The 14053-nt window shown below is 35.6% G+C and overlaps 1 protein-coding gene across 2 annotated transcripts in view; it reads left to right on the top strand.

Moving 5' to 3' along the window:
- Positions 1–14053, top strand: part of LOC125659673 (uncharacterized) — a 32166-nt gene that overhangs the window by 966 nt on the left and 17147 nt on the right. For both annotated transcript variants that reach the window (XM_048891420.2, XM_048891419.2), the window contains exon 3: positions 13066–13157. In XM_048891420.2, the coding sequence (XP_048747377.1) occupies positions 13066–13157 (92 nt within the window). The remainder of the gene's footprint in view (positions 1–13065; positions 13158–14053) is intronic.

The raw sequence follows: 14053 nt of genomic DNA, 5'->3' as shown, positions 1-14053 counted from the left end.
ACGTAGCTGAAGACACTGCTAATCGATTCGCTACTTAACCCATAAACGCTAACAATGCTAACTGGCTTGCTGTAGCAACGTAAAATGGCTGATAAATGTATATTTTAGCTCACTTAACTGTGACAATATGCTTGACACAAAGCACGTTTATGGTCTGACAGAGTATTATGAATTTCAAGGTGTCTAGGTCAAGGTCATGCAATTCAAATTACAAATTGTAATCATAGGAGTTGATCAAAGAAAACTAGAGACATGCTTCTTGCTGAACAGGAACTATGTCTTCATTAGTTTTGATCTCATTTGAAGCTAAAAACTTTTGGTGTCACCTGTTGTCTGGTGTCCATTTATTTCTGTCTATCTGTAAGCCTTATAATTTTAAACTTATTTAGAATCAAAAGGGCCAATTTTTAACCAAACCTGACACAAAATATTCATACATGGGGGTTGAGGGGACTCTAATTTGTTCGCTGAATTGCCACACTTTTGTCAAAGGAAAGATGTGTAGAGAACAGTAAAAATAGGTTGGTTTTCAAAAACAATTGGTCCATAAATTAAAAGTCATGCAATAATGATGTCACAATCTGTTTACCTTAAGTACAGAACGTATGTAATATACCATTCCATGCAATAGCAAAGATCGGTCGAGCTATTAATAGATTACCTAGCTAATATTAGAATGATGTCATTGTTTAAATGCCCGTATGTCATACAAGCTATCTTTGTATGAGTAGCCATCAGTGAACTGTGAACAACCTAAATAAAAGTGATTAATCTGAATATGTCGGATTGCTGAATGGAAATATACCATTATCACTTTCACCAATATCAAATCAAATCAATTGGTTTTTGTTGCCAGCTGTCTTGTGAATTTTCAGGAACCACTGGTCAAGTAAACATGGTAAATACCCATGTTTTATGGACTATAGTATATATTTGTACATGTAAATAATAAACAGCTTAGAAATATAAGTATCAATTTAATTCATATTTATAACACAAGTGGTAAAAGCTTTCTTGGAACTGTGGGGTCATAAACAAGTCCATCTGGACTGCATCCTAATTCTGGCCATTCACTATTAACCCAGAAGCCAGTTTTGGTCACCTTAATATCTTGACATGACAGTTTCATGTGACTGGCATAATCATTCCTGGCTTGGTCCTCGTTGTCTTTTCCGAACTGAATGTCACTTGTCGAAAATGAACGTAGTCCCCAAAGGTATGTACTTGTATAGTTATATAACTTCCGCAGAGTAGCATCTGTGAATGGGGACTCTGTCCGAACAAGATTTCCTAAGGAATTGGCCACTTTTGCAGTGGATGCAGTGACTCTGAACCATCGATTCATTTTCCAAATGAGAGAATTTGCTTGAGATTCTGTGCCTGTGATCATGTGAACAGGTGTGCTGTAAGACTTGCAGTTTTCCTTTATATTATTAAAAAGTTCCATGACTTTGTCTAACAACACACCTTCCCTTGACTCATCAACCTGGTAATCTTGATGCTTGTATGTTAGCAGTGTCTCCCACATTGAAGTTTTACTGGTTTTCATGCTAGTATATTTCCGATTTGCTATGAATGAATTTTTGTTTTCTAGTGGCGCTGTTCTCATTCTAGTGGGTCGTGGGTCAAAGTCGCCTAGCTTTGCTTTATTTCCCTTGTATGAAGGATATGCCATCTCGGTCAGTTTACCAGGATTTTTCTTTTTTGAGCCCTCTGACCACGAACACGGTTTACTGGTGCAAGCAAAAGGTTAATTTCCATTTTCCAAACAGTGTTTATTTAACTGTAGCAAAAGTGATGCCACATGATTACAACGTCCTAGCATTGAAGCTGGACATGTGCAACTTGCATCTAAAAGAGCTCCGCTTACATTAGAAATTGTCACATGAATACTTCGACTTTCCTGTCTCATTGATGCTACTACTTTTGCTTTTAAAAAATGATATTCTTGTTTATTATTATACATGATATTGGTGACACTGCCACTTTTAACATATTGTTCTCCTTTTGTCAATGGCTTTGATGTCATATGAGACAGGTCAGTATCTATTTTTTTTTTTTTTTTTTTACCATTTTCACCTAAAAGAACAACACTCTCCAGTAGATAAGGGTAAATATGACCATAGTTAAAGTTCTTTGGCACAGTTTTAGATGGAAATGATTTCCACCCTAACAATGGGGGAATCAAAGGATTTTTTGTTTCATTCTTGGTTTCAGATTTTATTTTGTTTGCCTTTATTTCACACCATTTTCCTTGATCAACAGTCAAGTCTATTTTTTCTTCCTTTCCTGCCTTTATTGCATCCTTGCACCTACAATAAAAAAAGCCACGTTTATCCCCATTATAAGGGCAAAAGTTTCGCACACAAAATGTACGGGCTTGGTTATAACTGTTTTTTTCTCCAAAATTATATTTTGTTTTTTAATAAGTAAAAACAATTAAATGGATCAACAAAATACTGTAAACAAAGAACTTCCCATTTGATACACTTTATACAGCAACATTTTGTTCATTTTAATAAATATCATAATGTATCTCATTTAAATATCCAACTGTCAACTTATTGCCGTCTGTCCAATCATGTTTCTAAATGTCATTTACCTGGGGTCACATGAAACGGATCGATAATTTGTACACAGGTAAAGCGTTGTTGACAAAGGAAATGGGCGTAATACACGAGGTCACTCACCTTTGAAGGAGGTCATATTGATTGTCAGACGTCTTCAAGCCTCTGCATTCTAGCCATCTCTTTAATTGAACATTTCCACAACTTTCTAATTCATCAGAATTAATTTTTGCACCGGGAACATCTTCAGGTTTAAGATTTATTTTCAGGAATTCTTGCGTGGAAGCCATTGATTTTATTGATTTGTTTGTATGAGGCTGAGTCATGTGATACATATATGAATATTCATGACTATGTTTATGCATGACCGATCTTTGCTATTAAGATAAGTGCGAATTAAACTGAAAATCCGCACGAAATATCTTCTGTTTTGAATTGATTTTTCCCTTCAAATGTTGAAAACCAATGCAATCACATAAATATAAATAAAATGTACATTGTTCATATTATACTAATAGGATTAATCTTTTAGACTTCTAATGACTAGCCTTCAGAATTACTCAATATCCAGCAAAGAAAAGTATCTAAAAGTACCCTCGACTCTATTCCACGAAAACGTGGTAATTATATATAATATGCAAATCATGTATCGCTTGCTTCATTGAATGCTAAAAAAAATCCACAAGTAAATCGTGAAGTATATTGAAAGAAACAGTACACATTGAGTGAATTGAAAGATATAGTGTCATCAATTGGAAAACGTATATCAGAGAGATATCCAAAATAACTACAAGGATTTTTTTTACAAATTGAACTACATGAACTAGCATACACAAATGTAAATTAAACTCTTTTTATAATTATATAATAGGCGATGCAGTAGAGTCTGAAGAATCAGTAACATAAAACCTCCTTTGTGTTTTTGACTTGCTATGCACTAGTCCCGTGGGGATTCAGGTTAGAATAGGTCCTCAGTACCCCTTGCTTGTCGTAAGAGGCAACTAAATGGGGCGGTCCTTCGGATGAGACAGCAAAAACAGGTCCCGTGTCACAGCAAGTGTGGCACGATAAAGATCCCTCCCTGCTCAAAGGCCGTAAGCACTATGCACTAGACTGATTAGAGAGGAATACATTTTTTCTTATCAAATGTATCGATGCAATGTGCCAAGTTAGGTTGCAGCTCAATCAAACTAGCATGTTTTGTCCCGACTTCTTTAGAATCTTACAGTTATAAATATGTCTGTACCGAAACATATATCTACTTTGATTTGTAATCAATAATTAACCATCAGCTAATAACATACATAGAAGAGGAATACTTATTACATGTGTAAAATTCAAAATTTGCAGTTATTTTAATGAATGACTAGATGAGCCCACGCAAGTGCGGGGAATCACAATTACAAACATTGCATAAATTCACTTGAATTAAAGATATCGTTCATGAATACACTTTTTAATACATGTTTGAATTGTTGTGCACATGATTTGAATTCACGAACGAGATCTTTAATTCAAATGAATTTAAGAACAACGTTTGAATAATTGCATGCATTAGTTATGTTTTTATATGTTATATTTATTGTTATAATATATTAATTAATTAATTGTATATTGTTTAACGTCCCTCTCGAGAATATTTCACTAGTACGGAGACGTCACCACTGCCGGTGAAGGGCTGCAAAATTAAGGCCTATGCTCGGCGCTTATGGCCATTGAGCAGGGAGAGATCTTTATCTTGCCACACCCCCTGTTTTAGCGGTCTCATCCGAAGGACCGCCCCATATAGTCGCCTCTTACGACAAGCAAGGGGGACTGAGGACCTATTCTAACCCGGATCCCCACGGGATTTGATATAATATACACTAAATAAAATTTGATTCTTAGGAAGTCACTTGGAGCTCCAAATGAAATGTTTTATTATGTAACATAAATGACCTCTCTCCGTATTGATTGATGTTTTCCGCCACACTCAACAATTTTTCAGTTATCTGGTGGCGCCCAGTTTTTATTGGTGGAAGAGATAACCCAGATACAATGTACCTGGGAAGAGACCACCGACCTTCCGAAAGTAAACTGCCGACAGAGGTGAGAGGCCGTGTGCTTTTGAGTGCGATGCTCTAACCACTCGGCCACGGAGACCCCCTCTGAAAATTAGATAATGATTTTACGAATGCTATCGTAATCTGTCATACCGAATAATTGACCAAAGACAAAATGAACGGTCGTTCATAACTTCAGAATTTGAAACTCAGTATCGCGAATGTAACGGTAGTGTTTATCCTGCATTTAAGTGCAAAATTATGAATACACGTGGTTTCTTCTTGGCAAGCAGTGATCGAAAACATAATGTACTATATGAATGACAAACATTGGACATTACCAGGTAGTGTATAACCTAATTTCGGTAAAATATTTAAAATTTTAAGTTATCAGGCGCAAACGTCCCAGAACAGCCCCGGACCATTCGGTATCTGAGATTTTGGAAAACGTTCTACTTATTACTTACTTCTGTGTTATCACCAAACATGTTCAACCAAAATAAAGACTTGTTTGTGTTTATCCATGTGTTTGTACATATGAATTATTACAAAACTTCGTAACAGTGACCCCTATAATCACGGGAAAAATTAAGAACATCGAAAATATCAGATGAATATCGTATTTAAATATTTAAATTATTTTAAGCTGCCATTAAAAAAAATATCACGATGTGGAAATGTGTATATCACAAGGGGAATGCTGCATTAATATTTTTGAAGGAGTTAGGGCCCTTGGACTTAGAATTATTTTATTTAAGTACATTGTCTTCGCAACTTCTCCTAAACCCTTTGGGGAATTTTAATGAAACTTGGTACAAAGAAAGATCACAATGTAGATCTATGCATATTGTAAGGGGAATGCTGTCCATTTTTTAAAAAGGAGTTGCGGCCCTTGGATTTAATTTTTTGGATTCAAAATACTTGGTCTTCGCAACTCCTTTAGGTTAAGAGACAGACGGACGGACGACAGCGGTATAGTAACTTGCGCCCGCATTTTTATGCGAGCGTATGAAAAATAGTTAAAAGCGCGCCAATAGGAATATCGATATAACCACAGCGCATAAATAAATTTTAAATAAATTGCAACTGTGACATTCTCTCCTGCTAGGGAAAAGGGCTCCTGACATTTTAAAGCAAAAAGAAATATATATTACAATGTTCAATTGTCCATATGACAATTTGCAGACAAAATATTGAATTTAAAGAAAAAGTAAATCTTTACAAACGCAATGAACAGCATGTGACATTCTCCCCTGACACTATACAAAATAAACAGGAGTAACTTGTTGTACCCACTCACCATGCTTGTTGGGTGATCTCACCTGTCTGGAAGAACGTCTAGGGAGAGGGTTGGTGTATCATGTAGTGTGGTCTACTTGCTCTCCGCTGAGGAATGGTGTATACCTGCCTACCTTCAGAATCTGAATCAGAAAATTCAGTGATTGAACCAGTATCCTCACAGTCCTTACATTCACTTCTAGGTGCAGAAGTAGGTATGACAGGGGTAGGGATAGGGCACCGGTGCTTGAGGACAGGAACCCCCCCCCCCCCTATATAGACTTTTTTTCCCATAAATCATCTTTTTATAACATATTAGCAATCTAACTCATACCATCGATCCGAAAAATTACCGAAAATAAACGTTTTATAAAAATTCGTAACCCACTCTATATATAAAAAACAACAAGGTTGCCAACTTCGTCTGTCAACTGAGAGGCACTACCAAGGAATTCTTTTTGAAATGCCCTATAAAACTGTATCTACCAGTAAAAACGGTGACATCACGCCGTAGTCCGAATATTTCCCTCACTAAAAATCTGTATGTCACTCTAATATAAGTTCGTTCATTGGGTAAAATTATACGATTTTCACCGGCAAGTTATCGTTTTTTGAACTGATCAAAGCTTGGTCAACGGAAGTGGAGGCTTTATGTCACCTATCGCAAGAAGGATAACTCCGCTGGTCCTGTCCTCAAGCACCTGTGGGATAGGGGTAACATTACAAGTTTGATAAGTTATTTTGATAGGCAGTGCCTCGAAATCTATAATAATCTGCTCTGTATCTGACAATTTGGGTATATAAGAAATAGGCAATCACATATCTCTATGCAAGGTCTTTGATTTGTCCTTCTAATTCCCATTCTCTTTCTCCACAATGTACACAGGTATTTCAGGACTGGACTGTTTAACAATATAAGGGTCTCTGGCCCACTTATCAGCCAATTTATTTTTGCCCTTTAAATTCACATTTCTGATTAATACACGGTCACCGACCTATGTTGTAGATTCTCGAACCTTTGCATCATATGATATATGTTTTTATGACGGCTAACGTCTCTTTTTACTTCTCGGGAAGCAACTTTGTAAGAAAATTCGAGTCAATTCTGAAGTTTTTTCGCAAAGTTATCACTACTGTGAACTTTCTCAGGAGTAGCATAGTGCAAGTCGAGAAATGAATCGATAGCAAATCGAGAAATTAATCGATAACAAGTCCAGAAATGAATCGATAGCAAGTCCAGAAATGAATCGATAGCAAGTCCAGAAATTAATCGATAGCAAGTCACGGATGTCTCCAAACATAAGGAAGAAAGGGGAATAACCCGTAATTTCATGCTTTGTCGAATTGTAAGCATGTGTCAATGTACTTACATATGACTTCCAGTCATCTTTGAGTTTATTATCCAGCGTAACAAGCATCCTAATTAGAGTTTGGTTAAACCTCTCAACCATAGCATTCCCCATGGGGTGGTAGGGAGTTGTTCTGGATTGCTTTACCCCAGCTATCTTGCAAAGCTCTCGGATGACGTGGCCTGTAAAGTTTCTGCCTTGGTCGCTGTGTATTCCGTTAGGGAAACCATAATGTACAATGAAATTGTCAAACAAAACCCTAACAGTTATTTTATCGTTTGAGTTCGAGTAGGGAATGCAAAAGCACAGCGGGTAAAATGATCGTTTATTACCAAAACATTTTCAAAACCTCCCTTACACTTTAGTCCATACAAACCAAATATCAACATGGGCGCCTTTGTCGCAGGGTCGCTTCAAACAACACAAAACTGTGTTTTGTCACTGGCAATTACTAGAAAAAATACGAAAACACTCACAAACATGCACTCAAGACGATAGACATATACATTAAACACAAGACATAAACTAAGACATTAAAACATTTACGATAAACGTTGATCATGATATTAATACGACTGCCAGTATAATTACATTATATTTAACAAGTAAATGAATTACAAGATAGATGTACATCTTACCAGGTATCCAGTATTATAAAAGAGTGAATCGATATGTGTGACCCAGGACTGTCCAATATAACCGTATTGGTATATAAAACTTAGAGTGGGGATTTTGGCGGGGTTTCTAACAGACCTGGGGTAATGGTAATGCATTGTAATCATTACATTTTTTAAAAAAAGTAATGGGGTGTAATGTGTAATGCACCCATTTTTGAATTACAAGTAATTGTAATGTAATGCATTACTTTCATAAAAATGCCAGTAATGACCATTAATTTTCAATTACATTTGAATTACAAATCATTTCTTATTTCATAAAATAATCAAAGTTTTTCTTTTCCCTTGCCCCTGTGGAAAGACTTTTCAGCATTGCAGGTAAAGTTTTCAGACCAGAACACTGCTCTCTCACTGACAATACTTTTGAAAATCTGATGATGATAAAATGGAACTATAATGTGTAAAATAACAAATATACTTATTCACAATCTGATTTAAAAGTTAACTTCAAATAAATTGTGTTCATAAATGTTCTTTGTTGTTTGTTTTTGTTGTTTTTTTCATTTTAATGTGTAATGTAATTCGTTACTTTAGCAAAGTAATTGTAATTTAATTAATTACTTATATGAATGAAAGTAATTACGTTAATTGTAATGGTGAAAATTCCAATGTAATTCAATGCATTACATTTTAAAGTAATTGTTTGATTGATTAAATATTGTTTAACGTCCCTCTCGAGAATATTTCACTCATGGAGACGTCACCACTGCCAGTGAAGGGCTGCAAAATTTAAGGCCTATGCTCGGCGCTTATGGCTTTTGAGGAGGGAGGGATCTTTATTGTGCCACACCTGCTGTGACACGGGACCTCTGTTTTTGCGGTCTCGTCCGACGGACCGCCCCATTTAGTCGCCTTCTACGACAAGCAAGGGGTACTGAGGACCTATTCTAACCCGGATCCCCACCCCAGGTCTGGTTTCTAACTTTATATAGTGTAAGGGTTAGTAACACATGCAAAATTAATTAGTATTCGGTAAAATTCATTGGTCCGCAGTATTTTGAACTCAAGACAACTGGTCAGTCAAACGTAAAGTTGAATTTTTGAGGAGTCAAACTGTATAACAATTATTTTTCTCCCTTTGACCTATTTTTACTTAGTACATGCTGTGCATTTGTTCCCCTTTTCTTGTAGAATTTGTTTAGCTTTTCGTCAGCCACATTGCCGTTTGAAAATCCTGTGCACACAGGAACAGGTTAATGTAAACAAACGGAACTACAGTGATCTCAGAATAAATCCCTTTTCTTTAAGCCGTAACTCGCAATTATTGGAAGTTATGATAAAAATGGCTAATATTTGTTTAAAAGATATGTATCACTCCCTCCCCTTTAAAGAAAACGACCAATAAAAAAAGTAAACGCAAAAAAAAAAACAAAAAAAAAAAAATAGATTGGGCAACAATATTGGACTTGAACTGGGAATGTATGCTTTAAGGTAATGATTGCATGGGTCATTGAAAATTAATGAATCTATGAATTTTTTTTATTTTTTTTTTTTTTTTTACATATTTTGTAGTTGACAGTATCTATAAATCATTATGAAAGTATCATACACTGTATATGGTTTTCACGGAAATTGTGACGCTACGGTTGTCATAGTAACCCCTATTGTTGACTTTCCGTAATAAATGGTACAGGTATTTCAGGTGATGTTTAAAACAGATAGAAAAGGGGTAAGGGATACAAATTTTATATCAAATTGAAGGTAAAGCCAATATATAATTTGTAATAATATGGCCATTTATTTTTATATGAAGTAGAAGCAGGGTTGCTTATGAGCAATTTCGCAATTTTTAGAACGCAATTATTCACCAAAGCAGACATATTTTCACTCCCTGAGTAAAAAATGACCACTTAATTAATTTATTTTTTTATTTTTAAATATGTTTTAACATATGTTAGGAGGAATTTTTCCTGAAATTATCAATATTGGTTTTCAGGTTTACTATGGCGCTATGATCACTATAGTTACCCTCTCCTCCTTACATAAATGCTGCAGGTGATAATTACAATAGATATGCATCTTACATGTATTTATTTCAACTCATATTAAAACTATGAAAATGTTTTGATGTTTATTATTGAATTTATTCCACATAGAATGGTAGTACTGTTGCTTTTGAGATGTTTTTATTACTTTCTGTTTGAAATTACTTGTATATTCAAGCTTTGTAAGCGTATGTTAAAAACGCGGGAAATGTAACCCATCCGATGTAAACTGTACATTGTGACGTCGATACCTGCAACGTCTTTATTTTTTCCCCCTCTCCTTTCAAACCAATCGATTATCAAACAATAAAACTTTCTTACTTTTTATATTATAAGAAATAACTGAACTAATTGAGAAAAAGATATTAACAGTAAGCGCTGCTTTTCAGAATACACACTTTTTGATTTCTCTTAACATCCACGTTACATAGTAGCATTTTAGATTTATGTGCACTAACATAATATATATGTTATAAAATTCATAGCATTATATATTATGATTACAATAGGCTAGTGGTTTGTGGATTAAATTTACGTGCTGCAAGACTGGAAATTAACAGGGGGAGGGGGGTTACATGTATTATGGAGACTTAAGGCCTAATGGCTATTTTTTTTAAAAAGATAATTAAAACATAAGGGATTTTTCATTTGTATTGTATTTCATTTGTATATTTCTAAACATATTTTCACTTTACCCTGTGTCTGGTTATAGCTGACATGTCTGCTTCCATCGTCTGTCATTATTACTGCTGCTTAAGCGCTTGACGTATTACGGAAACGAAAATAGTCTCTTTTTAGATACTACATGAATAAACCACGTGATGCCTTGCAATCACTACCTTAAACCACAAGGCCACCCAGGCAGGTAATTTAAAGGTTTCACGTTTGACAGGCTGCTAAGTCTCAAGGTAAAGTTTGAGAACGATATTTTCATATTTTAGCCATTTTCAACAGAAAACCTTAAACCAAATTTCCTCAAACGTACTTATGTACAGTCATACTCAAATAAAACAATTTCAGTGTTTTATTTCTCGTTTAAGGTGGACTTTAGGAACAGTTTGCAATTTTTAAGACCCATTACGTTACATCTGTCACTGCGACGATTTGGGGAGTACCTCGCACCCCAAATTGTCGTCCCACTTGCTGCAACTATATGGAAACTTCATTTACATGCAAACTGACCCTTTTTGATAAAGGTTCTTTATAAGCAAGACATTTTAATCTTTTACTTCGTTCTGTTGTACAAGTCTATGAAAGATTTACTATGTTCACAGTATTTGTTATTGTTGTTTTGGTTGGTAGTGGTGTTGTTACCATTGAAATAGTTGTATTCGTTGTTCTTATTGGCGGTGGTGTCAGTGTTGTCTATATGATTTTTGTTCGTCCAGTCAAAGAGAGAGAGGGGGGATTGTGCATAGCAGATTTGTTAATGACCTCAGATTATATTAGATTACGCCTTTTATGCGACGTTTGGACACTCGTGAAGACCTCGAGAAACACCTACACTTCCTCGTTATTTTTCAATATATTTTTTAACTCGTTGAGCTCTCTCCTTCTCCATTTATCGAGAAACACACCCACACTTCCTCTTTATTTTTCATATTTTTGTTTGTTTAACCCGTTGCTTGCTCTCGCTCTCTCTCTCTCCATCCACTTATGTTTGACTGTAACTTTATGATTTACGCACGATTTGTTTTACATTATACAATTATGGACTGCCTAGCAGGGTGACATCACAAATTAGCAGGTCTTAGTAGGGTTATCACCGGGCGCCTATGCACCCGAAGGTGATGACTCTACTCAGACCTGATAATTTGTGATGTCACCCTGCTAAACAGTCCATAATAGTTTTTTATATCCTGAAGAATTTGAATGTTAAAATAAACTACCACACATTTATTGACTTTTACCATGTATTTTTTTTTTTAATCTAAAACGTCAACATATTCGTAATACCTTTCTCTGCAGAAAATTCTGATAACTTTTCAATAGTTTTCGATGGCTGAAATTAATGTTCCCTCAACTACATATATTATTTTGTTTTACACCCAATGTCATACATTTATTAGATAAGTATGTTAACGAAAGCAAAACATTGAGGTTTGAGAAAGTTAAACGAGAGAAAGGTTTCAATTGTGACGTCACAGTAAAATGACGCAAAAAACATAACGTCAAACGTACACATTTCGTAACATATTTCAAGACTTTTCTTCTCGATTGTTATTTGCGAGCGTTAATGTTGACGCTGAAGTTTATGATTCACGATCCCACATATTTTCAATTATATTTTAACAGAGTTTTCTCGCTTGTGCCATTAGAAGTTATCTTCTAGAGAAAGACAGTTGTCACCCTGCGCGTGAGGGAGACATCACGAATTGTCTCCCTCCACGTGACCAGCCCTCGCCCAATGAAATTGACTGTATTATTCTGAAGGATAATATACAATTATGGACTGTTTAGCAGGGAAACATATAGGCGCCCTAGGGTGATAGCCCTACTAAACCTGATAATTTGTGATGTCTCCCTGCTAAACAGTCCATGATTGTACATGTATATTGTACTTGATAAATAAGACATTTATTAAGCCTATTCATGCATGCAATGTTTCTATTTTTGTCATTGCGCCTGTTATTTGTTTGATACTTGTTGTAGTTTGGAATTGGTTGGTGATCTTGTACACAATAACAATTAAAAAAGTCCCCCCTTCCTTCCTCACCTCCATACCTACCAAAAAGGCAAACAAACACCAATCATAAGACTTACATGTACACACCAATCATTATACACACCAAATAAAGAATAAAGAGGCATACGATCAAAGGAGGGGAGGACGAATATTGGTCAGAATGCATTTCAATGCCCCATTTAGTCCGGCATTTAATATTTTATTTCTCTTAAAACTTGTGGACGGTATGGTCACAAAATACAGTTTTACTGTACCTTTGGAAGTATGAACTGGACACACATGGCTGTCATTTGATTTGCATTAGATGTACCAGTGACAGTTCCTTTTAATCACCGATTTCATACCAAATAATTCTGATCAATACAGGTAAAATCATGCATGACATGATGTCGTACATATGTACCTGTACAGTACGTGCGATAACATTGTTTTGACGAGGTGGAAATTCAGACTATACAACTTTATGGTGTATTTTCTTTAGACCCCAGACACAGTCATGCTCCAGCCCCCAGACTGGGATGTTGAGCGGTACTGGATCCTCGTACATTATGACGGCTGAAGGAAGATATGAGGGTAAGTCGTGTCAGGAAACGTTTTAGCATCTTTGTATATACATGTAATAACATTAAGTGGCAAGAAATGAAATATACAATATTCGTATTCGTGATTTCCATCCACTTCCAAGATGATATCAATATTCTTTAAGAATATAGTGAGTTTACGCCCATACGAAATAAACTTTTTAATAATGTACAATCAATGAAAGAACTTTTTACAAATATCGACAATCATTATATTATACAATATTTACAAGAATGCGATTTTTACAGAAACATTTGAAACTTTTATATACAACCGTTTCAATATATACAATGAATGATTTTGTAACCTGTTTATGTACTTTTAAACTTTTATGTCCGTCGGATGGGACGTTAAAGAGAGTGTCCCGTATCAGGGATCACAACCCCATGGGCACGCAAAAGATCGTTTCCCAGATGTTCGAAAAGGAGTAGGCTCACTGGGGACCGTCAGGAAAACTCAAACACTCACAACCAAACATATTTCAATTAGTTAACCGGCGTAAAATGGCTGAAATATTGCCAAAAAATGACGTAAAACATCAACAATCCGTTAAGGCTATGTCACACAGCCACTTCGTACAGCTTGCGCATATTCCACGTATGAAATTTCGGTCATAGGTGATACATACGAGATATACGTAATTCATAAGTGTTCACACGTTTTCCTTTCGTTAATGTGCGCAGATGTCCGTCGGGGGTTTCGGCAGACGGCTCTTTAGTGAGATTTCGGTTTTGAGCTGCTAAATTTTTGGTCGATTGAGATTTACGCAGTTATGCGTATTTTACGAAGTTTATACGCAATTCTTATGTAAATGTTGCGTAAATCGTACGCATTTGTGCGTGATTTTTGCGAGATGCATACGCTTATGTTTGGCTTTCCACGACCGT

Source organism: Ostrea edulis, chromosome 9 (genome assembly GCF_947568905.1).
Source record: "Ostrea edulis chromosome 9, xbOstEdul1.1, whole genome shotgun sequence".
In the NCBI taxonomy this organism is placed as follows: domain Eukaryota; kingdom Metazoa; phylum Mollusca; class Bivalvia; order Ostreida; family Ostreidae; genus Ostrea; species Ostrea edulis.
This window is presented reverse-complemented; position numbering and strand designations above follow the sequence as displayed.